The 27,669-nt window shown below is 41.4% G+C and overlaps 1 protein-coding gene across 3 annotated transcripts in view; it reads left to right on the plus strand.

Annotated features, from left to right (window-relative positions):
• LOC135341069 (uncharacterized) overlaps positions 1–27,669 on the plus strand; it is a 121,811-nt gene that overhangs the window by 13,032 nt on the left and 81,110 nt on the right. For all 3 annotated transcript variants that reach the window (XM_064537543.1, XM_064537542.1, XM_064537544.1), the window contains exons 18-24: positions 141–527; positions 1,158–1,325; positions 8,199–8,298; positions 10,111–10,283; positions 16,084–16,242; positions 19,365–19,560; positions 20,646–20,769. In XM_064537543.1, the coding sequence (XP_064393613.1) occupies positions 141–527; positions 1,158–1,325; positions 8,199–8,298; positions 10,111–10,283; positions 16,084–16,242; positions 19,365–19,560; positions 20,646–20,769 (1,307 nt within the window). The remainder of the gene's footprint in view (positions 1–140; positions 528–1,157; positions 1,326–8,198; positions 8,299–10,110; positions 10,284–16,083; positions 16,243–19,364; positions 19,561–20,645; positions 20,770–27,669) is intronic.

Consider the following 27,669-nt stretch of genomic DNA (forward strand, 5'->3'; position numbering starts at 1 on the left):
AAAAACAGAAAAGGAGAGCCTGCATAGGAACGAGGGTATCAAACATTCCCCCTCTTATAGAAATGTATGTGTTTACAAAGTATTGTGGATTTACAAGATTGTCGTTTGTTGTGTGGTGACTAAATTTCTTCCCCATGCAGACAGAGTTGAAAAACTGCCAGAAAGATGCACAAAATGAAGAGCCTCCGATGCACACCATTGGTCAGTTCCTTGGTGTTCTATTCCTCAGGCACTCCCTCCCCAGACGCTCTGACTCCGCCCCCCTCCTCCGAACTCATATCCTCACATGTTTCTCCCTCTCTCATGACTTCACACAGTTGCTCCACTACTGTCCTCGCCACTCGCATAGTCAGCTGATTCAGATGATTATCGGTATATGCTCTGGAGTACCTGAGGCATTTGAGGTGTTTCGTTGTCGGCCATCTACGACTGAGAGTGAGCTCATGCTGTTCTTGAAGAAAGTGGCCAGACACTCACTGCGCTCTATTGTATTGGAGGTCAACAAACTGCCCTTCAAACTACAAGAGGTGGGTACAGTATGGAATCTATTGTGCTTGAGTGTGTTTTGCTCATACTGTATTATCCCAAGGTTACGCCCATCTAAATTTCATGCTATGCAGCTTCAAAGGAGGAGTCTACATTTTAGTACCCCCACCCAGTCGTTTAGTCAACAGTACGATAATTATTATAATAGGAAATCGGACAAAAAAACATAAGGATTGGCCAGGGAAAGCACCAAAAAGCGTAGAAACAAAAAATTTGGCAAGAGCGATCCGTTACTATATAACAGGCTAGTGTTGTTACATTGTTTTAGCATCATTCTTATTCACCGTACCTGCTAAAAGCTAGTCCAGCTCCAGCTCCTCCTTCGTTTGTGCAGGTTCTGTAGAAAGAGCGACCAGCTCTGTCTCCACATTTACGTCATAGAGGGCGGAGTCTATGGGCTCAGTCATTATGATGTCAAGTACTTCTTCAGTAAAGAGCTTGTCTAGGCCTAGGTCTGCGTCCGCGTCCATGGATTCTCATTCCTTTCTAAGGAAATAAACCTATAGTAACTAAACTCGTTAGATACTGTTTAATTGGTATCTATGGGATTTATCCTATCAACTTTTTATTTTGTATGCGTGTATGCTTACCAATCAACCTCCTCCCTGCAGAGTTTAATGCAGCTGCACCTGCTAGTGCAGATCACGCAGGGCCAGGAGGACAATCCCGAGGAACTGACCACCCTTGCTGCCGCTCATGCTTCTCCTTGCATCCACTTCATTGAGACTGAGCCCTCAGTGCTCAGGGACGTTCCCTGGATACGACTCAGGGAACACAGGGTATATATAAGAAAGTCAACTCTTACGCATGTTGGCTTTAGCCAAAATACTTATAATTGAGAGGCAATTTCTGTGCATGGACTTATACTGTACATATAGTGGGTTATTTTCGTATAAACCACCCATTTAATAGCTATAAAAGATAGTGACGTTGAACCTATTACGGTGGAATAATTTCGTAGTAATAATTATTCATATGATGCTCTACAATAAAAAATTAATTCCACCTGAAACAATAACCCGCTATAATTATGGTATCAAGAGCTAGTTCATTAGGAAGAGTACGCAACTCTATAAAGCGGTGTTTTGTCCAACCTACGTCACACACCACATGCTGTTGTATAAACTGTGAAATCTTAAATTAGGAAATTTGCAGTGAACAACATTCGTGATGATTTTCGCTGATGTTATTCATGGCCTTTCCTAGGTTATTATTGGCGTTGTTATATTGTTAGCGCCTTGTACCTGAATAGTTGTGGTGACTATTGTTTGAGCCCTTTCTTGGTACGGACAAATAGTTAGCTAAGTGATACTAGACAGGCTAGATCTAAATAGAAACAGGTTCTATTCCGCTATATGCAATTGAAATACTGTAGCTAAATGAAAGCACCGCGGGTGCTGATGCCTCGGTGGAGGTGCCAAAGCTACATAACATAAAACTACTAATAGCTAGCTTTTATACACACATTGATTATAATGATATAATTTGCTGCATGCAATCAACCGAATAGTGGGTAATGATCAACCATGATTGTTGTTAAAAACGATCGATGCCAAAAGTTCAAGTCTAAAATTAATGGCTGCAAGTCAGCAGAGCCTTGCAGCTCTCTGCTCACTCTTGCAGCTACCAGTAGCTAGCGTTCTAGTGCAGAGCTAACTACTAAGTAGAGTAGTAACACTCGGTGAACAAGTTTTGCTACGGACTCTTCTGAAAAGGCTGCAATGGCATTCCAAGTAACCAAAACTAGGCATAACTCAAGAACAAAGCATTATTTTACAAATCCATGAATTAAAATCCAAGTAAACATGACTAGAAGCCTATAGAAACTCTTACTTGCATCCTTGAGCAGCTGTAGCGGTCTACACAGACACACACATAAACACACTACCGTATACCTCGCTTGCGCATGCGCACCGAGGCATAACTATAGCAAGCATTCATGCAAATTGACTTCACTATTGCTGTGCCAACAATTCTTAGATAGAGAGTAAAGTGAGTACAAAATGGCTGCAGGAGCACAAAGTACAGTGATGGAGGCCCTGGGTGGGGCTCACATAAACAAAGAGAGGAAATGTTAAACAATAGTGAGGCTAAATGCTAGAGTCCAAAAGTACAACTTGACAGCAGCAAATTATGGTTTAAATTGTAGTAAATAAATTATTACGTAATAAGGTATAACATGTATGCACCAACAACTATTAAGGAATTATAAAGAGAAGAGGGCATGCAACTCGGGCTATTCTCAGAATCAGCACTCTTCTATTTTTAAACATTCTACGTGGGCAGAATGCTTGACTTTTGCACGCTATACTTACTTTATAGCAGTGGCGTAGGAGCAGGGGGGGCAGCCCAGGCAAATGCCTGACCAATATTTCTAGTCTTTATAGATGTAGTCTACCATTAGTCTCTTATCTACGTTTAGATAATGCACTTGTCAATCTAATGCCCCACCCCCCCCATACCGGGGATAGGTGAGGATTAGACCAATCACCTGATCTAATACCCCTACCTTTGGGCATCTAATCCCCTGGTAGCCCTTAGTACAACATGGGGGTGATGTGGGGATTAGACCTGTATCACACTATAGCTATTTCTTCGTGGTTTCTAGTGAGAAGATAAACAAATTATTTGAAGTATCAGAATTACTATATAAATATTGACAGCTATACTCCTATAGCTAGTGAAGTCAAGAAGGCAGAGATTGCTCAGGATTAAGGAACTGTAAATTTTGCTCCACTGTATTCAGCATGTGTTGGAAGGAAGAGTGTGGCAGACATCATGTGATCTTTAATTGACCTTTGACCCAATGCATGCATCAGGTGATCTGTCTAATTCCCCTAGGTAGGGGAGGAACTTCAAGTCTAATCCCCAACTAATCCCCACTTATCCCCGGTAGGGGGGAGGTGGGGCATTACTTTGACAAGTGTATAAATTCTATGAGTCTGCTTTAGTAGTAGCTTCGGTCCCAGGCCGATTTTTTTTTAATAGAACGAAGTTGAAAATACGGCCTGGTATTGATTGTATCTGGGCGTGGCAGGAACTGGAAACTAAAGCAGAGATTCTTCACATTCTGTTTCCTGCTTTTTTTCTGTAATACTAAAGGTGTACGTAGAGGCATTTTACTCCCGTAAAAGTTACAGTAATGTAGCTCCGTGTCATGTTCTCAATTTATAGCTAGCTAGCTATGGCATGCAACGCGTTGTCTTGTTTGAAGCAAGATGGCCTCACTCTCATGGCAGAACAGGCCCAGGGTCTCAAGCTCCTGTTTGAGGGAAGGGACGTGTTTATCTGATTCCCAACGGGGTATGGCAAGTCTCTCTGCTATATCAGTTGCTACCCTTTTTAATGGACTACAAGCTAAGTAGGGCCAAGGCTGCTCCTGTTGACAAAAGTGTTGTTCTTATTAATTGTCTCTCCCCTTGTATCTCTCATCATGAGACTCATGATTGACCAGGTCAGGAGTCTAAACAATAGAGGTGTTTCTGCTCCCATCCTCAGTAGCAATAAAGGAATTGACAAAGATTTGGTTGCCCCTGCCAAAGAAGTGTCTTCTGGGGAGTATTTCCTGCTGTATACTGGCCCAGAGGCTGTTGCTGAAGACCACTGTTGGAGGATTCATTTTTTGTTGTACCACAGAGTCAATTTGTATTTAAAAAACCACGCCCAGATCACGCCTAAAAAAACCACGCCCAGATCACGCCCAAATACAATCAATACCAGGCCTAGTAGGCGACCTAGCGTTCAATTGGAGACGGATCAGCCTGGGGTCGAGGCTACTTTAAAGAGTAGCTGCTACAAAAACTGGCACTATTTAGAATATGATGACATCACAATCTATGATTGAGTTCAAAGTTCATAGTAATAACAAGGGCGTCTTCGTCCCCCTTTTTTGCCTGACCAATGCAAAATTGCTTCCTACGCCTCTGCCGTATACCGTATAGCGGGTATATTTCGAGGGTATAAATTTTCGCGGATGGACCATTACAAAGGATTTCGCGGATTTTATTTTCGTGGTCTGAGTGCCAGCCTTTTGGCGCATGCGCACATCAACATGCAGCTGTACCTCCACATCGTTAACCTCGAATCCAGGCCTAGCCTATACGGTGAGGCACCTCTTATTGTCGATAGGTGTGGTCAATAATACTGAACACGCCTACTATTCAATAAAGATATAAATTTTCGTGGGTATAAATTTTCGCGGTACAGGCTCAATCCGCGAAAACCGCGAACATTTATACCCTCGAAATATACCCGCTATACGGTAGTACAGTACTGCCTCTGATTTGAAGTATGGCCAGGTGATTATATAGGGTAGATGTGAGTTTTTTTTATTTTTTTTATTTTTTATAATAATTCAGCATATATAGCATAGGATAACACAATTAGCTAGTATAGCTAGATGTAAAGTGCATCCTAAACAGAAAATATTTAAATACACTGACAGTAACAATATCTTCTATATTGTACTTACTAACAAGTTTATTCCATAAAGTTACAGCGTGTGGGAAGAATGAGTATTGGTACATTGATGTTCGAGATCTAATTGGTACCAGGGAGAGACCATTAACTGAGCGGCTATTGTAGACAATCTCTCTTCTTTCAACCGGTGGGTTGGGAAAGTCTATCATGTCATGAAAAATTTTGTACAAGTGGCACATTCTTGCAACTACTCTTCTTGTCTCCAGACTTGTAAGGCCAGATGCTGACAGCAGTTCTTCCTGCTTTAGATCCCACTGACCCAGACACACTCTCATGGCAAATCTCTGTACTTTTCCAGGTTTTCTATATCACTTTTATAGTGGGGACTCCATACTTCTGAAGCATATTCCATATGTGGCCTCACAAAGCTTTTATATAGTTTTAAGAGAGTGGATGGAGATGCATTGGTTGAGAACCTTCGATAAAGTAGACCAATTAGTTTTCTTGTTTTGTTATACAAATGGTAGTAATATGAGGGTGCCAGGAGAGATCATCAGATAATGTGAGACCCAGATATTTGTAATTTGGAACTTGTTGCAGCAAGGTTCCATTTAAGTGTAGAGCTGGAGGCAACAATGAGCGAGAGGTCTTTTTGGAGACGAACATAAACTTGCATTTTGTCACATTGAATTGAAGTAGCCTAGAGTTCATGAAGGTCGAAACAGCATTTACATCATTTTGAAGTAGCGTGTAGTCATTATTAGCAAACATGTTGAGGTTGCTGTCCTGTGAAATAACTTCTGTTACTAGGTTGATATAAGAGATGAATAGTAGGGGGCCTAAGACCGAGCCTTGAGGAACTCCAGAAAGGACTGGTAGACTAGCTGAAGAACATCCCTCTATTCCAACAAATTGCTCTCTGTCCAGTAGATAACTTTTCATCCACTTAACAATGTACTCATTGACGTGCATATACTGAAGGTGCTTCAAAAGAGCAACATGTGGAACGGAGTCAAAAGCTTTTTTGACATCAAAAAATACAATATAACCTCATATCCCCCATCGACAGCCCTGCTCCAGTCATCAATCACTTGAATGAGAGCTGACACAGTTGAACGTGACGACATAAAGCCCCATTGCCTTGGGGAAATTGGTGAATGTAATTTCATGTGCTCTTCCAGTAGTGCTTTCACGTGTTTTTCCAGGGTCTTGCTTACAACTGGTAGTATTGATATTGGCCGGTAGTTGTTGACAAGTGATGGATCACCACTCTTGGGTACGGGAACAACTCGTGCCTTTTTCCATGCTGAAGGGTAATTACCTGTGCTGATTGATAAATTAAACAACATTGAAAGTGGAGAGGCACTATTTTCTGCAGTACTTTTTAGCATTTTAGGAGATATGCCATCACAGCCCATAGATTTGCCAGTTTCTAGGTTAACAAGATATTCATATACTTCCTGTTCTGTACACAGCAGATCTTTTGGGCAATCAGAAGGGTCTAGGTCAGCAAATTGGTCAGCAAAGTCATTTAGTTGCATTGCTCGATCTTGCCTTTATACATGCATGTACGTCTTTGATACTAAAAACGTATTTGTTATAATTATGAACACGAAACATTCTTGTAGAAATTACACACTTTTCTGTTAAAATGACACTAAAGTACGATGATGCATCTTATAACTACTTGTATCAGGACCACATGACAGAAGGAGCGTCTAACTATGCATGGGTTCGGAAATCAGTGCATCTCGTGTGTTTTCCTAAACGCCGCATTGCCTTATAAAAAGTGTGAAAGTACTGTACATAAATTACAGACCGCGGTCAGCCTGTGAATATCATTATGAACGGATTTTGTGTGTAGTGCAGCAGCAGGAGAGCTAGCAGAAAGAGCTAAAATAAATAGCTAGGTCTTTGATGGATGTTGGTATACATCATGGAAGAGGCTGTCATTGGTGAGGTACTAAAGAGGAGCATATTAATTGTAAAGAGAAAATTTGCTAGACCTAGACTAACACATAATTATGCCTCGGTGCGCATGCGCAAGCAAGGTATACGTAGTGTGTGTGTGTGTTTGTGTCTGTCTGTATGTCTGTGTAGACTGCTACAGCTGCTCAAGGATGAATCAAGTGCAAGTAAGAGTTTCTATAAGACTAGAAAGTCATGTTTACTTGAATTTTAATTCGTGGATTTGCAAAATAATGCTTCGTTCTCAAGTTATGCCTAGTTTTGCTTACTTGGAATGCCATTGCAGCTTTTTCAGAAGAGTGCGTAGCAAAACTTGTCCATGGAGTGTTGCTACTCTACTTATAAGAGTTTTGCACTAGAACGCTAGCTATTTTGGTGGCTGCAACAGTGAGAAGAGAGCTGCAAGCAGTGCATGGCGAATCCAGACAGGTTCCATAGGTTCCATGGAACCCCCCTAAGGCCCTTTCACACAAGAACACACTGGAGATCAACTTGCTATAGCAACTCAGCTCGAATGATCGAATGGTCGTGATCTGTAGTTCTATAGGCTGATTTCATGCATTGATGTGGGCAGGGCTCTCTAATGCGCATGCATGTTCATTGCTTAGGAAAAAATGATGACCTAGTAAAATTAACTGTTTTGAAACCTCCCTCTAGATCCGCCACTGGCAAGGCTCTACTGATGCAGCCATTAATCTTATATAGGCTTGAACTTTGGCATTGATCGTTTTTAACAACAATCATGGTCAATCATTACCCACTCTTTGAGTTCTGCACAGTCAATGCAAAAATGTTCATCAAAAATATTCTGATATAATGTGTGCATGTATAAACGCTAGTAGCTTTATGTTATCTAGCTTTGGCACCTCCACCGAGGCATCAGCACCCGCGGTGCTTTCATTATATACTAGGCGTTTTGTTTTTGCAGTAGGGAGTCTTACTGGGGTTCTTAGAAGAGAGAGCTTACTACCAGGCCTATAGCTAACTACATTTTTATTGACCTATGCTTGGTAAAAGTGCACCGTAAACTCAATTAGAAATTAGCACTCGCCCGCAGATGATTATTATCACTCATTTAGCGGTTTTGCATATTAAGGTCATCCTTTGCAAACTTGCACGAGATGCGATTCCCGAGGTAAGACGTTCCTTCTGTCATGTGCTCCTGTAACTATATAATACGTTTTTGATAAGGTGGTATATGGCAATGGCTTTCACTCTATACAATTGTTGAAACTGTTGATAAGAAACAATCACAATACTTGCAGGAGCCCATTATAACGTTTGAGGAAGCACAAAAAGTGTGCCATACTCGAGTGCTACTACCAGAAAACTTCACTTGCATACAGCTGGTGGTGGGGGCAGCAGGTGAGAGAAATAATGAGTATTTTGGTATGTGGTGTCGTTTGTATCAAAACACCGTGTGTATAAAAACTGTATGTTTATTGTTACAGTACATCAATGTCCACTGAATCGGTCTCACGCTTTACTAAATAGGAGGTCCACTTTAATTATGCCTCGAGGGATACGGTAGAGCTGACTGTGTGTGTGTCTGTCTGTGTGTCTGTTCCAGCTGTAACTGCTCAACGGTTGCAATGCGACGAAAACTATAACAGCTTCTATAGGCTTCTAGCCACGTTCTCTTGGATTTTGATTTGTGGATTAGCAAACTAAACTTCTTTCTCGAGTTATGGTAGTTTGACTCACATTGAAGGGTGTTGCAGTCTCTTCAGAATATTTCATAGCATCATCTGTTTGCACAACTTTCTATTCGAGTTAGCCTTGCACTAAAGCGCTAGCTGTTTATTAGCTACAAGAGTCAGAAAAGAGCTGCATGCAAAGCTGTATGCCTACCGTGACTGCACAGCAATGTCAGAAGCAGCTGTGAACTCTGACCTCATTGCTAATCCACCCCCTTTTTAAATGATGTTTATAAACAAGGTTAATCGAGGTACTCCGCTTGCATGCCCCGCCTACTGCATTATGTACTGCCCAGCATTTACGCGCATGTGCAATTATCTCTACACCTCGTGCTTGATTATAGCTATCTGAGTTAAAGCCCCACACCCAACCCTCCCTTGGTTTCTATACACTTCTCTGCATGTCGTTACGACATGACTGAGCCGTGGCTATGACTGTTGGCTAGGCCACCTCTTTACCCCCAAGTATTTAATTAGGGGAGCAACATAATTATTAGAAACGCTTAATCATTATCTAATTAGCGAGGTTGCACTCCTCTAATTAATTAGAGGGGCTTCCTAACCATAATAACGGCCTTCAGTCATGGTCCGGCTCACTCTCCAAGGAGCGTTGCGGTAAGAATGTAACTGCTTACCGGAAGCCACGCCTTTAAATATTTGCACGTATAGCAGATAAGTCTAATTAAAGAACAATTTTCGTGGACTTAATTTTCGTGTAGGATTGCTAACCCACAAAATCCGCGAAAATTAAGCCCCTCGAAAAGTTCACGCTATACGGTGCAAAATTTTCGAGGCACTTATACTTCGTGGATTGGCCTCTAAAAAGCATTTCGTTGCACAATGTTCGCGGAATGGCTGCTTACCGGAAGCCACGCCTTTAAATCTTTGCACATTATAGCAGATAATTCTAATTAAAGAACAATTTTCGTGGACTTAATTTTTGTGTAGGATTGCTAACCCACGAAATTCGCGAAAATTAGGCCCCTCGAAAATTTCGCGCTATATGGTATATACGATATAAGTATATTCTAGAAAAAAGTCCTTAATAATATTGTTCAGGTTATCACAGTTATGTACAACAAAATAACTTAAAAAGCAAACTATAGATTAATTACCTCTTCTATAACATTCTAATAGTTTTTGAGCGAAAGAAAACATGGCGAGCTAGAGGCATTAGCACAGTGCAGCTTGTAACACTTGCTGTGGTTAGCTTTCAGTTTTTTATTGCAGTTTTGCTTATTTTGTTTATTTATTGTTGTTGTTGTTGTTTGTCTCATCTGTTGTACACGTATATATATATATATAGGCCACATGTGCCTTCTGTACAACACTTTCTCTCTTTGATGATTCAGTTTTTACACAGGTAATTTACACAAAAGGTACCCCATAATTAAAAGACACGCAGTACAGTACAATTTATTTTTTTCAGTACGGTTTCTTAATGGCATTGCACTAAAATTTATTTGCTCTTTACGTATAGGTAATGGTAAGACACACTACATCAAGGAACAGCTGTCAGCCAGTGCAGCACAGCTGACCATTGCAGTGAACGAGGCCTTCACCCCCCTCAAGGTCATCATAAAGCTGTGCAGTCTTCCCACTAATGTCTGGGGGGCAAGCATTTTTTTCAACTTTACTATGCTCTCTCCAAGGGTACGTGATACATCGAAAGTGACATTTTAGTGCCTGTATGTCTCTTGTTGTGTGTTGTACCTAAAGTTTGCATTGAGTTTGGCGCCGGAAGTTATGTAGTCATGCACTTTAGGTGTATAGCGCGAACTTTTTGATTTCGTGGAATGCAGTGGTGGATCCAGGGGGAGATCCCAGGGTGCCACGGATCCCCCCTTTCAGTCTAGCTATTGTGGCTTTACCACAACTACCAGCTAGCTATTTATCAGTTTTTGTAGCTATTGTGATTTGATTCAATGATTGTACCTGTTGTTTTGATGTATCAACTGCCAAAGGAGCGTTCAAGTTAGCCTAGGCTAGGTAGTTGACTGTTCGTGGCAGCTAGCTAGCTCTAACGCAAGTCTATTATGGTACTTCCTCTGGCTGAGTATGGGATTTTCCCTACTCACGTGTGACTGGAAGTAAGCGTAACCCCAAAAAAGTTCGTAGTTTGGAACCCCCTTTCTGGATCAGCCACTGGAATGGCCTCTAAATTTCGTGGTTTGACTGCTTACCGGAAGTACTCTCAGGCCAGGCCTTTTATCGTTGCACGTTATATAGCTAATTGAAAAACAATTTTCGTGTAGGATTGCCAAACCGCGAAAATTAAGCCCTTCTAAAATTTCACACTATACGGTAAACCGTAGATTAGAGGGATAGAAAATGGAGTGGTGCACGTGATGATTTTACATTGAATCTGCAGTGGAGCCTCGAAAACTATCCGCGTTACGCCCTATGAACGAGGCTATTATGCCGGGTAACTCCCTCAAAATAAGAAAGTTGTGTTTCCTCGAGACATCATCTCTTTCAGCAATTTATAACACGCCTAGTCCATGAGCCACGTGTAGTACTTGCTAATGACTGACCACACCCAGTAAAACGAGACTTTCCAAAAAGTTATATGTTCCCAAAGCTGTTTTAGAGCTAATGGAACATGTAACATGTAAGCGTGCTGGTTATGACTACTACAATAGGTATAGACCTTGAAATATAAGTGAGTTTCACGGACTAAGCACAGTTACTTGTAGTTTATTATGCACTGGGTGTAGAAATAGGTATTGTTGTGATGGCCTCGATTAAACCGCAGCGTATAGCGCGGATGTATTCGAGAATACCACTAACTTTCAATCTATGGGTAAACGTATGCAGTTGGCAGGTATGTGCTACGTGGAAAATGCTAACTTTGGGCCATCATATCGATAGAAGCGTTTTTCTCTAAAGCATAATTATAGATAGAAGTGCTTTTTAACAGGGAATTGAATTTCAGTAACGTATGACTAAGTTACACTTTAGTTCTGCGTTCTCAATGCAATTCAAGAGTATAGATATAACCTATTTGGACGCATCAAGTAAATGGGTGGACAGTTCTTTTGGCCACTTTTAGTTCCATGTGACACTCGTCCGCTTAGTCTGTCTGTCAACGTAGAACGTGTTACACTGGCAAGTCAGCAGCTTTGTTATCAGACATGTGGTCATGATCAGTCGGAACACTTTTTATTGCACTAGCATTTGCTCATCAGTCCATTGTTTTTTCTTCAAACTCCTGTTACTTTTTTTAAGGTGGGAAACGGATGGTGGTGGTTGATTTCGAGGACGTTTAAACCCCTTCTTTTTCTTATTGGGCATCTCTTACAGTAGGACAGCTCTTACAGTGGGACAGCTCTTACAGTGGAACAGCTGCATTATTGTACATAAGTTAATATTATTATATTAATGTAAATCAGGTAAAAAAGCAAGCTACTGACGCCATTCAGTAAGTTTCTTAGTTAATGCAAACACTCAAACATTTTACCATCAACATAGCTAACTTACTACTTACCTGGAAGACGATGGCTCTTGATATGCGTATGCTTGAGTCAAGTAGCTTCTTTGCAAAACTAATGGTCTCAAGGGCGAAAGTACGGATTACCGTTACATTTCTCCGTATACTAGCCTAGTCGATAATTGATTGATGATTGGCCGATAATAGGTATAGGTCGTTAATCGATGCCTCACGCTATAACGTAACATTATAACAACAAATAGTATGAAACTCTTCTATAATAACACTCTAACTTGCAAAACATGGCGAGAGGCATTAGCACAGTGCAGCTTGCAGGACTCATTATTTTATAGCAACACTTCCCAGAAACCGCACATGTAGTCTCATGAATCAGCCTCCCTTCCAAGAGGAGAGACCAGACCGTCTGAGCACTTTAGTCTGAAGATCATTGCACAATGAATATGTTAATTGTCATGCATTACGTCACTGCCATAAACCATGCAGGTGAATGTAATTATTGGACAAATGTGCAAATATCACTATTAAATTGAACATTGATGAGACAGAGTTTGGCAAATGCGCTTCCGTGTTTACTATACAGCAGTTCAATCTTACTCTTAAATTGTTATAATAATAGTTAACCAGAGGCACGTAGGCGGCCGCGGGCTATAGTAGTCTTCTGCCTGTCTGTCTGTTTGTGATATCATTTTGCATGCATGTATATGTCAAAGTTCTGCGTTTACAGCATTGATGTAGCCTCAACATAACGAGTTATTAGTTTTCATTTGCCAGAATTATATATAAAGGCGTCTCTTTTTTGAATACAAAAGCTAAAAAGCATATACCTTGCACGTTGGCCATTAGTAGATATATACTCGGCTTTTTATTATATGCCTCGGTTGAGCACGCGGTATACGGTATAGTGTGCATGTTTTGTGTGTGTAAACTGCTATTGCTGCTCAATGATAAAGATATGCAATTAAGAGCTTCTATATATAGGCTTCTAGTCATGTTTTCTTGGATGTGAATTTGCAAATTAATGCTTTGTTCTCGAGTCTTGGCTATAATGATGTTTCAAATGTTTTACTTTGAAGGCTTTTGCAGACTCTTCAGACTCGTGTAGCAACAGCTGTTGTTATAGCTCTGCACTAGAGCACTAGTTATACTGGTAGCTGTATAAGAGCCATGCAGAGCTGCACTATTTCATGAGCCTTGCAGCCATTAATGATTTGGAGACTTTTAGTTTTTGGCATCCTTTTATATGTAGCATCAATCATTCAATTTACCACTCTTTTGCATTACACCTGCATGCAAATTAAGTAATAGCTACTGTACATGTGTTTAATAATATTCTGCTAGTATTGCAGCTTCATATAGCCATATAGCTTTGGCGCCTACACCGAGGCATCAGCAGTGCACCCACAGTGCATTCATTACCACAACTGAAACTATATCCGTGAGATTAGTAAGCACTTCCAATAGGTTTCAGGGTTTCATCTAGTGGGGGGGGGGGGGGCTGGGGTGAACCTTCCCCCCCAAAATGCTCATCTTCCCCCCCCCCCCAAATTGTTGTATAATAATTACATCATCACATTAGTACTGTCTATGATGTGCAATATGTAACTAGATCTACTGTGATGCACTAGCATGTAATAGGGTGTGTGGTCAACAAATGTGGGAGTGGCCAAACATTTTGCGGCATGCATAAACCTTCCCCCCCAAACTTTTAATCCTAGATGAAACCCTGGTTTGTGAGATGGATTTGGAACACGTGCAGTTCTGTACAACGATCTCATAGTATATAAAAATTTATGTCAATTGTAATGCTATAATTTAACGTATCAACGTACACTAGTTGTACATGCAAATGACGTTGGGAGTTATGCTCTCGTCTGATCGATTTCTTATTCCCACGCTTTTTGGTGTTTCTTCTAGCCAATCCTAGCAATTTTTCACATTGCATCTAGTCGGTTAATTAGTTGAGCGATGGAATTTTGGGGCGTTTTCAAACACTTGACGAGAAACATAATATCTAATTCCAGCCTAAGAATAGGCACTTCTCTACATTTAGGCCACTCAAAGTGGACATTTAGTTTCAGCTCCTTCAGATTCCAATGCGTTGGAGTGAGGATATTGGATATTATAACGTCATACTTGTCATATTGCGTCACTTCTCATCACAAATAAGATGAAAGAATTTCAAGAATGCATACAAATACACTCACAAAGACATACCTTAATGTTACTATTATACACGGGTAGTAATTTTTTCATTTTTCTCTGTTTTTAGGGTACCAATTTTGGCGGATTTGTAGTAAATTCATTACCACAATATAATGATCTATACTCTAAGCAAGCTAGTAATAATGCTTTGTTCTCGAGTTATGCCTAGTTTTGCTTTTGGAATGCCTTTTCGGAAGAGCACGTAGCCAAACTTATTTACTGAGTGTTGCTACTCTACTTAGTAGTTAGCTCTGCACTAGAACGCTAGCTATTGGTAGCTGCACTCTGCCTAGCCTCGATTCCAGGCCGCACTTCACTCAGGGAAGTGGAGGCCAGTGAAGGAGGCTATAGGCTCTGCCTGGAATCGAGGCTACTGCTGATACAGCCATTAATTTAGACTTGAACTTTGGCATCGATCGTTTTTAACAACAATCATGGTTGATTATTACCCATGCACATGCAGCATGCAATTAATCATCATGTGTATAAAATTAAGCTATTAGTAGCTTTATGTTATGTAGCTTTGGCATCTACACCGAGGCATCAGCACCTGCGGTGCTTTCATTTACCGAGCGTTGCTACTCTACTTAGTAGTTAGCTCTGCACTATAACACTATAGCCATTGGTAGCTGCAAGGGTGAGAAGAGAGCTGCAAGGCTCGCTGCGCTGATATGATGCAGCCATTACTTTTAGACTTGAACTTTTGACATAGATCGTTTTTAACAACAATCATGGTCGATCATTACCCAGTTTGCCTGCAGCAAAATTAATTAATGCAAATGTTCTGTAGCTTTGGCATCTCCACCAAGGCATCAGCACCTGCGGTGCTTTCATTAGCTCTGCACTAGAGTGCTTGCTATTGGTAGTTGCAAGAGTGAGAAGAGAGCTGCAAGGCTCTGCTGTCAGACTGCGATGCAGCCATTCATTTTAGATTTGGACTTTTGGCATCGATCGTTTTTAATAATGATCATGGCCGATTATTACCCACTCTTCGTTTTTCTCCGTGTGGTTCTGGATTCTGCATGCATGCAGCAAAATTTATTAATGGCAAACAATTTTCATCATGCAATAACTATGTTATAATGTATAGCTTTGATACCTGCACAGAGGCATCAGCACCCGCGGTGATTTCATTTATTATGGCTAGATAATATGACGGTTTGGATGTTGTTTGGCAGATCAAGAGCAGAATAATTCATTGTCCTTCATTATGCTCGAGACAAGAACCGCAAAATTAGTCATTAGATTTGGGGGTAAGGTCGTTTTAAGCCGCGGCTATTTCCTGAAATACAGGCACCTCGCTATTCCGAACGAATTCTGCTTTTTGACTTATGCCCCACCCAATAACTCAATTGCTCCGTTTCTTAGGCTCCTTCCCTTTACACTAGTTGCATGCATGTGGGAAGCAAAACTAATAATTGACTATGGAATTCAGCAAAACTAATGAAAAACACATGTCTATTAAAAACTTGACGTCATTGGGTAACAAGTTAGTTATTGCAGGCGCCCTCGTGCGCAACATGCCATAATGTCCTCGGGCATTAGTGCAATGCCTGCATGCAATAACTAATACTTATATAGTTCAACTGTAAAACAAATTGTCGTGTCCTCAGTTAATTGCTGTAGCCTTAATTGAATTGACATAGCGTAGCCTCAGTTGAATCGCCCACAGCCTCGAACTTTGAACCTTCAACATAAATTGCCTTATGTGTGTACTTCAGGGCCACCCTATAATTATAGTTAAGCGCATACTCAACTGCTGACTTTTGCACTGGAATATAATTTATGTTATCCTCACAGGACTCAGTGGACGAGAGCGAGTGTCGCCGGTACAATCAACTGATGGAGGTGATTGGTTGGTTCTTCTTTGACCTGCTCATCCTTGGTTACGTGGAAGACCCAGTCACTGGGAAATCGTTCCGAGTACCTGGTGGACTTCAGTGGGCCATCTATATCGAAGTGAGTGTACAAAGAACGTTTGTATACAGCTGCTATATACATCTGTCAAAATTATACTGATCTTCTATCTGTTGTGATGTTGAACACTACTTAGTGCTGATCACATGATCTCCAGCCAATCAGCTTATCTGAAAGTAGTCAGGTAACCATAGATTAAATAACTTAATCCACACTTAAGTGTGCTTTAAGTTGGTTTGTTAATGCACACTTTTTATCAAACAATCATAATACAAGCAGATTGAATCTGAATGTCATCATAATTAATAATATTACAAGCAGATTGAATATGTACACAAGCAAAGCTAAAAAGTATTAGAAAGTTGAATGTTATTGTTTCGACTTGTTTCATGTGTACCGAATTGCTGACTTGACCATAGCATCACTTTTTCGTCTGGAGAAGATGTACGTACCTGTACCTAAGCCAGATCCATATAATCGTTTATCAAAGGTGCTTCGAATATCATAGCGTTCCAAAAGAGCAAACCAGATACTCATTGCCATATAGTTTGCGCACAAAGTTTCCCATCCAGTAAGCCAGATCAACTGGAGGCATATCCAGTAGTGGGATCGGGACTGTTGGTCAGCACGAGAAATAAGTCGAGAACATGCCCAGTCAGTCCAGATAGCTTTAGATCGTATCTCCTTCTCCTTTGCATCAGTTACTGGATCTACAAACCTACTAAAACTTGCTATTACGTCTAGCTAGCTAGCTAGCCACCAGCAACTGATTTAAAATATAGCTAGATCTAGCTGCCACGAGGCTAGAGCTCACGTGACAGCACTAAATCCTTTAGAACACACCTAGCCAAGTCACGTGTTTTAATGCTGGTGTACTCGGATGGCCTCTTGGTTACGTAATGCACTCGGCTGCGCCTCGAGCACCACGTTAACCTCGAGGCCATCCTCGGCACGCAGATTAAAACACTTAATCTTGGCTAGGTGTGTTCTAAATAATACTTAACTCTTTACTTGCCAATTAAGGCGTCATAAAATTAATGGGTTCCCTTGCACTTGCAACAAGGGTTCCCTGGAAGGGATCCCCTTTAACCGGGGTTTCTGCACTTTTAAGGTTTGAGCACCCCTTAAATAATTTTCTTGCTACCTACAGTGAGGTCTGGTGGGTGCTCAAAAATGTGTGATAATTATTGCAGTACACGAATATTCACATGCATACATTACTATTTTCACATTTCACCGCGTTTCGTCTGACTGAGTAATACTAAGTAAATTTCTTGGAAAGCATTTTCTCATTGTTCAGAAGATTCTGGATAATCATACAGCATCTAGTCAACTACAATCCGGACCATGGGCTTTTTCGTTCGCTTTCACGTAGCAGATGACTTCTCAGGCTCCACTTTCTTACCTGTAGACGTAATTCCGCCATCTCTAAATGACAGCACACAGCAACGTCACATGGTGATGGGCGTCTGTAACACACCGTAATCTATACACAGTGCAGTACAACCTCCCTTTCTTCAACTCTCCATGCATTCTCATCATGCTATTTTTATGCTATAGATTTATGCACTGCATGGCTATATCTACCTTAGACGCTATAGGCATAGGCCTCCATGCTCTTGCAACACACTGCACTTCGAAAGCACATCTGTACAGTACCATATAGACTCATTGCAGTGATGTAATCAATCATTGGAATGTGAGATACCAGTAGCAGACTTGTACGTACAATCATAGTACAATGAGCACGATTTGGCTAGTATAGTGTATGTAGATATGTTCGTGGTTTTTGTGAATTAAGCATGTACCGCAAACATTTATAACCACGAATTTAATATCGCATGCAACAAAAAGGTTGCTATTTCACGAAAATTAAATCCATGAAAACCTTTCTAAAGGCATTTCCGCGAAAATTTATACCCTCGAAATATACCTGCTATACGGTGTTAAACATGTTCATCCGTAATTGACCGTCAAGCCCTTTCCATCCCCACATACTCTCAGTCTGGAAAGATCTTTTCCAACGTAACTGTAAGATAAATGGTTCAAATCATCTACAGTCACTGGAGGATTTATCTGCAGCTTGATTGTTATAAGCTTGCTGTCTTAATTTTGCACACTGCACTAGCACAGTCTTGCCGATCCATTATAATATCATGCAATCTACCACAAAAGAAACTAAGTGATACCGTGGGCGTAAGAATGTCACATGACATTGATACTGCACTCTGATTGGTCAGTACCAGATTCAGGTAACGGCACAACTCTCAGATAGGCAATCCACCAGTCCCTTACCCCGAGGAAGGGCTGGCTAGTGAGTCTATAGGATCAGGGTTCTATCTAGAAGAAATATTTTGGGGGGGAAGATATTTTGTGGGGGGAAGCCTACGGCGAGTGCAAAGCACGAGCCGTAGGCTGAAAGGGGGGTCCAGGGGTCCTCCCCCGGAAAATTTTTTATTCTAGATGGCCAGAGACGCAATTTGAGCCAAATAAGGTGGAAGGTTTGGGGGGGAAGTTGGATAGTTTGGGGGGGAAGTTGGGTAGTTTGGGGGGGAAGCTTCCCCCCTGCCCCCCCACTAGATAGAACCCTGAGGATATCCCCCTTTTTCTGCGCATGCACATTCAATCCCACGTGTTTGAGATCATAGATCTATGGTGAGATCAAGACAGAATAATAATTTTCATAAGGTCCACGTAAGCACTACAATCAGTACAATGTGAAAGCAAACATGGCGAGACGCATTAACACAGCGCAGCTTGCAGCACTCGTTAGGAGACTGTGATCCAAGCTTCCATCCACAATATCACTTCCATGTCACCACGCATGGATGGATTATTATAGGGAACATTATCAGCATGGTCATTATGTCACACCAAAAATGTATTTACCAAATAGCATGAAAAAACTACCGCGAAAAAACACAAAAAAGCATTTTTGCAAAATGTATATGTGAATGACGTTGTAACAGATTGGAGTTATGCACTCGCCGAATTTCTTGTTTCTACGCTTTTTTGTGCTTTTCCTGGCCAATCCTATCACATTGCAAACGTTGGATTAGTAGTACAATTGAATACACACACGTCCAATGCGCATCCACACGCACTGAGGCATAGTTGTATAAGCACACGACAATATTTAGTATACACCCACTCACCCCTCATAGGTTCCGTCCAGAGAAGGAGACATGAATTCCGCACTCAAACAGTTCCGGGAGGAGGTGCCGACTCTGGGGTTGCTAGGCGAACAGTACTTTATCCTCTCAGAGAAGCCGTACAGTGTGGACAATGATGTGCAGCTGGTGTGCAAGTATCTGCAGGCATACGATACAGGAGGGATAATAGGCATTGACAGGCTCTATTGTGAGTGTGCACAAGGTGTAGCCAGGATTTTGGGGAAGGAGGTGCATGCTATTATACTGTTCACACCCGTTTTTAGCCGCACAGCACCAAAATTTGGTTTACCAAAAGCCACACCTCTTATATGAAGTCATAACTAACTTATCTGGCTAGTTGAGCGTGGCCCAATCTTCTTATAGTTGCATGGAGAAGCTATTTTAGTTACGAAATAAAACTATAGTCTACAGATTTAAGCCAGAATAAATAGCTCACAGTTTAGAAATCGTTTTGCTTGCCTACTTCCAGGCCGATTAAAATACGGCCTGATGCCTATTGCATGGTAATAGTGCGCATGCATTAGTTTATTCTCCAGAATCTGGGTAATCCTCTTTTCATCTATTTTCTATCTATGTACATCAGCTTAGCTCTCTATTACGTTGTTCCAGAAGGCTTTCACACTAGTCTGAAGCCGGAAGAGGCTCTCATCTACCTCTGTATGGTCAGGATGTCTTATACCTTGGGTCTGTACAGGCTATGCATGGGAAGTGTATGGTGCCTCTTAACTGCTACTTGCGAAGACAACCCAGCTATAGGACCATCGTAGACGTAGATGAGAGCCTCCAAACTAGTGTTCAAGCCTTCTAGACCAACGCAATAGATGGCATAAGCCACAGCTTCACGGAACTCAGTCATGGAGATAAAGTATTACAGAATCGAACATATTCCAAATAAACGCTAATTTACGGTATAATTTACTAAGGTTTAACTTTTACGTTTGTAGTACGATTACCCATATTCTGGTTTTTGAAGCTCATGCACTATCACCCATGCAATAGGTACCAGGCCGTATTTTAATGCGGCCTGGAATCGAGGCTACTTGCCTACTAGCTATAGCTAACTGCAGCAAGATCTGGAAGAGAAGGGGGTGCTCAACTAGACTATTCATTTACATTTCTATACTAGACTCAGGCTGGATAGGGGTGCTCAAGCACCTCTAGCACTTCCCCTGGCTACATCCCTGCATGCATGCACTGGTGGAGATGAGTGCATGTGGTGCTCAGTTTTTATGTGTGACTCATTGCACGTATTATGTTTCCCCCTGCCCTCAGGCGGTCGGCTAGTCAAATTCAGTGAGGACCCCAACATTCTTCCTCATCAGTGCCAGAAGCTGCTTCACAAGTACATGCCTGATCATATCCGTTCCACCAAAATCACTCAGAGGCTCTTCGTCAAGTATGTCGTTGTTGTGTACATAATCATGCAGCATACGTGCATGTACACATGCATGTAAATAGGAGTTATTGCTCATTGTAGTCACTGAGACATCAAAGGACTGTACCGTAATCTACAGAGATTACGCCCACCCTAATTGCATGCTACATAAAAGCTATAGGTAGGATGGGCTTAATTTTGAAAATGGTTGTTTTGTTTCCAAATTATGCCCACCCAGGTGTTTGCCTTGCACTGCGGGTGCTGATGCAGGTGCAAAGCTACACACATTATATCATGATGAATGTTTTTGCATTACCCCCACACACTATATTTTGCTGCATGCAAAACTCAAAGAGTGGGTAATGATCGACCATGATTGTTGTTAAAAACATCAATTTTCCTATAAGCATGCACATTAGAGAGCCCTGCCCACATATCAATTGCATGACATCAGCCTATAGTAACTACAGATCACTATCATTCAAGCTGAGGTGCTAGCTCGGTATTAGTTGATCTGTGTGTTCTTGTGTGAAAGGGGGGTCCATGGAACCTATGGAACCTGTCTGGATTCGCCACTGGCCTTTTATTTGTATGTGATGTTACACTTACACTACAATTTATATTTGAAAAATTGCACTATTTTCATATTTCACCGCATTTCGTCTGACTGACTAAGTAAGTAAGTAAAATTCTTGGAAAGCATTTCCTCCTTGTACAGACATGTTCAGATACAGCCTCTATATAGTCGACTATACAACCCAGACCATGGGCGTTTTTCTCAGAATTACGTTTGCTTTCAAACCTCTCAGGCTCCACTTTTCTTAACTATACGAAAATCTGCTTGACAGCAATCACATGGCAACTATGATATAACGAGCTACGTGACTTGACTGCTTAATTCACTTCTCACCAAAGTCTGCCACAATGTTGCCACAGAACCCCGATTACCACTAAGCTAAGATCCAGCAACGTTTCACATTACAAATGTTTGTTTAGTTTGATATTGATATTACCAGGATACAGTCCGATTCAACTACACCACACCACACCACACCAGCCTATTACAGTTTGTTTAACGCACTGTAGTGCATTGATGCATGTTGAATCCCAATGCAGTAGAGTAGAATCCTGCAATTTGATTGGTCCATTAGGTAAATGATCCTTGAATTTTGAAATGATTACATAATCAGCAATAACTACTTTATAACGTCATCTGTGCTGCTAATACAACTATCTTGCATGACCTATATACGTGCATGCATGGTGTTAAATTCTATTTGCATTGAGTTCAACCTCGTTAATCTACAGTACACCGAGTAATAAATATGCAAGCCATGCACCCGACTAGATACCATTACCATTACATAGTTATATATCGGTCTTGGTACTGCTGCAAGCGTTGAGTACAGCTACCCATTACCGCAATGCTCCTTGGAGAGTGAGCCAGACTATGACTGAAGGCCGTTATTATGGTTAGGAAGCCCCTCTAATTAATTATAGGGGTGCAACCTCGCTAATTAGATAATGATTAAGCGTTTCTAATAATTATGTTGCTCCCCTAATTAAATACTTGGGGGTAAAGATGTGGCCTAGCCAACAGTCATAGCCACGGCTCAGTCATGTCGTAACGACATGCAGAGAAGTGTATAGAAACCAAGGGAGGGTTGGGTGTGGGGCTTTAACTCAGATAGCTATAATCAAGCACGAGGTGTAGAGATAATTGCACATGCGCGTAGATGCTGGGCAGTACATAATACAGTAGGCGGGGCAAGCGGAGTACCTCGATTAACCTTGTTTACCGTATATCTTCTAATTTATCGGACAGCAAAAAATAATTATTTTGGAAATTGTCCGGGCATAATTGGAATATATTTTTATAGCACACGTGAGATGTCCGGAATAATTAGAACAGTCATGCGCATGCGCTTTGCAGCTGCATGGGAGCTTAGCAAAGACTTGCCCATGCACAGTATAGTAGTTAATACTGGCAACAAACTGAACAGATGTCTCTCCACAATTTCTTCACTACATGCCAGCCAGCCAGTGTTCCTAAGTCTCAAGTATCAATTCTACAGTTTTGCCAGCAACACTGCAAAAACACTTTTGTTAATTTAACAAACAAAAGTTTGTCCCGGTGATGAATCTCACATGACAGAATAATATTTGTTAGAATGACAAAGGTAAAACAACCTACAATGTTTTGTCATTCAAGCAAAGAAATTATGTCAAAACAACAAAGTATTATGTCATCTGAATTTCACCAATTTATTGTACTTCTATGTCAAAATAGCAAAGTGAATGCTGAATTAACACTGCTATAAAGTGAATTTCTTTGTTAAATTAACACTATACCTTTGTCATTTAATTAGTTGTTTTCTCGTGCACGTACGCACATGCAGAAGGTCAAACGGTATTAGAACAATGAGTTTATGATAGAATAAGATCACTGGATCACATGACATGCAGCACAATAATTTCTTCTGTCAGTAAATTGTTTTTAGTGTTCATCACTTAGCTACATCCCTCACATCATTTTCGTCACAATAAGCCCCTACAGAACAAAAGATTGAAGTCACTATAGTTACCAACACATATGTAGTGCAAAATGTAAATAGTATAAGCTATCACCCCCATGGACGAAGTTGACCAGTGTAACTGACACGTGAGGACACATACACACAAACTGGTAAATTACAATGCTAGCTATCACCCCATGGACGAAGTTGACCAGTCGAAACCAGTGTAACTGACACGTGAGGACACATACACACAAACTGGTAAATTACAATGCTAGCTATCACCCCATGGACGAAGTTGACCAGTCGAAACCAGTGTAACTGACACGTGAGGACACATACACACAAACTCGTAAATCAGTATGCTAGCTATCACCCCATGGACGAAGTTGACCAGTCAAAACCAGTGTAACTGACGCATGAGGACACATACACACAAACTGGTAAATTACAATGCTAGCTATCACCCCATGGACGAAGTTGACCAGTCGAAACCAGTGTAACTGACACGTGAGGACACATACACACAAACTGGTAAATTACAATGCTAGCTATCACCCCATGGACGAAGTTGACCAGTCGAAACCAGTGTAACTGACACATGAGGACACATACACACAAACTGGTAAATTACAATGCTAGCTATCACTCCATGGACGAAGTTGACCAGTCGAAACCAGTGTAACTGACGCATGAGGACACATACACACAAACTGGTAAATTACAATGCTAGCTATCACCCCATGGACGAAGTTGACCAGTCGAAACCAGTGTAACTGACGCATGAGGACACATACACACAAACTGGTAAATTACAATGCTAGCTATCACCCCATGGACGAAGTTGACCAGTCGAAACCAGTGTAACTGACACGTGAGGACACATACACACAAACTCGTAAATCAGTATGCTAGCTATCACCCCATGGACGAAGTTGACCAGTCGAAACCAGTGTAACTGACACATGAGGACACATACACACAAACTCGTAAATCAGTATACTAGCTATCACCCCATGGACGAAGTTGACCAGTCGAAACCAGTGCATGAAGACACAAACTCGTAAATCAGTATGCTACAGATGAAGGTCAAAACCAGGCCAGGGACAGTTGCTAGCTATATAGTTTTATGGAATCTGACATAACTTGCAAGTCGTTTCTTTGAAGTCGATGAAGGTGGTTAAGTAGACTCCTAGCTGGTACACATTGTGGGGCCGAGGTACGGTAAAATCTGCAGCTGGAAGAAACACGTAAACACATTTATTTAGCAATGAGCAACATAACTTAAATCCTTTTTCTTTGAAGCTGGTACATGGTGGAGTTATACGCCGATATCGATACGGTATAGCAGTGATTTGTAAACTGTGAATTCAGAGAGTTTTGGGATCATGTACATGCCATGCGCCAACAGCATGCAATGGAACTTAACTTTTTTCTTTGAGATGGTGGTACTATCTACTCTTTAAGAAAATCTGAAAGAGAGTATTGGGCAATAAGTTGAGTTTAGCAATGAGCACTGACTAACTTGCAATTGTCTTTTCTTTCAAGCTGCAGATGCAGGTGACTCTTGACTCCTAGATCCTAGCTGGTGTACATGGAACATGGTAGCCCAGGGCCAGGGGTACAGGCATGCAGTCAGTGACGGTATAAAGCTGCATGAGCAGCTGCAGTCTGGTGCAGCTGCAAGTAGATCTACCATGTGCTAAGTATGTTTGAGGCCCCGCCCTGTTATTCCTGAACGCCCCCTCATGCCACACCTATAGTTCCAGCTTAATTATAGTCTCGAGGCCAAACTCTCCTGGCCTCGAGACTAGCTAGAGTTAGAGGCTAGAGAGAAGCTCGATCCCAGGCCGCTCTTCAGGCCAGGCCTTGTGAAGGAGGCTATAGAGAGAAGGCTGCCTGCACTGCACTGCACTGAAGGACTCTGGAGGCTCCTGACTTCTTCACTGCCACTGTAACTTACCATGCCCAGTCACAAGTCTCCAATTGCTACATACACAATTGAACATGAGCATGCAAAGATATAGCATCAGGGCAACTGAGATGTTTCAGTATAGACAATTTGTTACGAGCTAGGGTAATCGAGTATAGGTTGAGTAGGTTGAAATCAGTGATGCAAACTTGCACGTATCTTTTAGTAGAGTTCTAGCTGTAACTTTATAATTTGTTATTGTCACACATTAATGTTAATTTGACAATGAACGGTAACTTCCACTAAATGTGAGATCAACAACGCTTCGACAAAATGACAACACATGTGTTCAAATAACAATCTGCCATTATAATAACAAATATTAATAGTTAGATAAACTATATTAATAGTTAAATAAACTATGATTTGTCGTTATAACAATAATTGCAGGAAATTGACAAACGTTTTGTCAAGATAACATTTTGTGCCGGTAGCAAACTGTGTCACAATAACAAAAGTGTTTTTGCAGTGAAGGTTTGCGGTTTCCTCATCGCCCAGCTCCACCAGCAAAACGACCTGCAGAAAAGAATCCAGTTGGTAGGCCCAGAAAGAGACGAGTTGTAGAGTATGATATCTGTATGAGCAATCACTTGGAAGCAGTGAGAGTTTTGAATGCTACGAGAGTGAAGTAGCCAGCTACTGGAATGAGGCCTCCATTTCTGTGAAGTGCCACCGTTCCACATACTCTGAAGCCGACTGTAAACAAATGTTAGAGTTTTTGAAGCTCCCTGGTGCCACTGTGCGTGAGGCCAGTAAAAAATTTAACATCCCAAAATCCGGCCACTGTTCAAGATATGAAGAAGCGACAGTTCCCTAATCCTCATACACAAACTATCAAGAGATCTGAGCCATGCACTCAACGTGGCAGGAACAAATCTGGAGCAGGGAGGCCTCTTGCTTACAACAAGTCCATTGATGAATCCATTATGACGTGGATCTTGGAGATGAGGGATCTACATCTTCCAGTGTCTTGTCAAGATGTCCGTAACAAGGCTGCTGAACTGGTCACACCACACAACCCCACTTTCAAGTCAAGTTCAGGATGGCTCTCCAAATTTTTCAAGCGCCACCACCTTACCTTGCGGGCCAGGACATCTATCGCACAGAAGCTACCTCCTCAGCTTGAAGAGAAAGTTGAGAAATTCTATCTTCAACTGGATAGAATCAAAAAAAGACAGCAGTATTACTTGTGTCTCATTGGTATGTAACAGAACTCATCAAGTATTTTAAGTTTAGATATCCTATCATGATTACGTACTGGTGTCTTTCATTCAGGAAACATGGATGAAACACCAGCATATTTCGATATTGTGGCATCAAAAAGCATCGATAAAGTTGGTGTTAAGCAGTGTGTTATTCGATCCACAGGAGCTGAGAAGAGGCACTTAACTGTTGTTTTGACAGTTACAGCTGATGGCAACATGCTTCCTCCTTTGATCATTTTCAAGGGCTGTCCGACAGGAAAAATTATCGAAATGGAATTACTTGAAGGAATGGTAGCTGTACGCCAGGAAAAGGGTTGGATGGATACCAAAGTGATGCATGTGTACCTTGAGAAAATCTGGTACCCCTATGTGCTAAAAATTGGTGGTGAAGCTGTGAAATCTTTACTTGTGTGCATGGGACAGCTTCAGTGCCCATTTGACAGCCGAGGTAGAAGAATCTCTCAGAACGTATCGCTCAACCACCATCATCATTCCAGGGGGTTGTACTTCAAAGTTGCAACCCCTTGACGTGTCTATTAATAAGCCCTTCAAGCAGGTTCTTCGAAGCAACTGGGGTGACTACATAAAAGCGAGGTCACTTTCTCTAACCCCTGCACAACTCAAGGATCCCAAAATGAAAATCAAAACTGCAAAGCGTGAAGATGTTGGAAGATGGGTTGCCCGAGGATATCTTCATCTTAAGCTACAGACTGATTTAATCCGTAAGTCCTTTGCTGTGACAGGAATTTCAGGATCGCAAATAAGCAACGCGATTCTGCAGGAAGCAAAAAACAAGGCTACGAAAGCTCTTGAGGCAGAATTTGGAGCTTTGGAGGAATAGGACGATGATCCATTTGCACAAGTGCTCAGTGGATGTGTACAAGACGAGAGTGAAGACATTGACATGGAGCATTAAGTTTGTACCATGCCATACGTACATATATTTTTATCATCACGTCAAAACAGATAATATTATTGATTATTGTGATAACTGATTTCAATGTGATAGACCTGTTTCTAGGAAACCAAAGAGAGAATAGCAAGAACATTAACTCTAAATTGTTGTTTCAGTTTGAATTCAGCTGTTAGAGGCCATCATATATACAAAACAATCTGGTTGCCAAGCATTGGAGAGGAGCTGGAGACATCTGCTGAGGAGAACAGCCCCAATGATTCCTTTGCAGTTGCTGTTATTAAAGGAGGTCTTGTTGTAGGCCATCTTCCTAGG

The sequence above is a fragment of the Halichondria panicea genome, chromosome 9, assembly GCF_963675165.1.
Source record: "Halichondria panicea chromosome 9, odHalPani1.1, whole genome shotgun sequence".
Classification (NCBI taxonomy): Eukaryota; Metazoa; Porifera; class Demospongiae; order Suberitida; family Halichondriidae; genus Halichondria; species Halichondria panicea.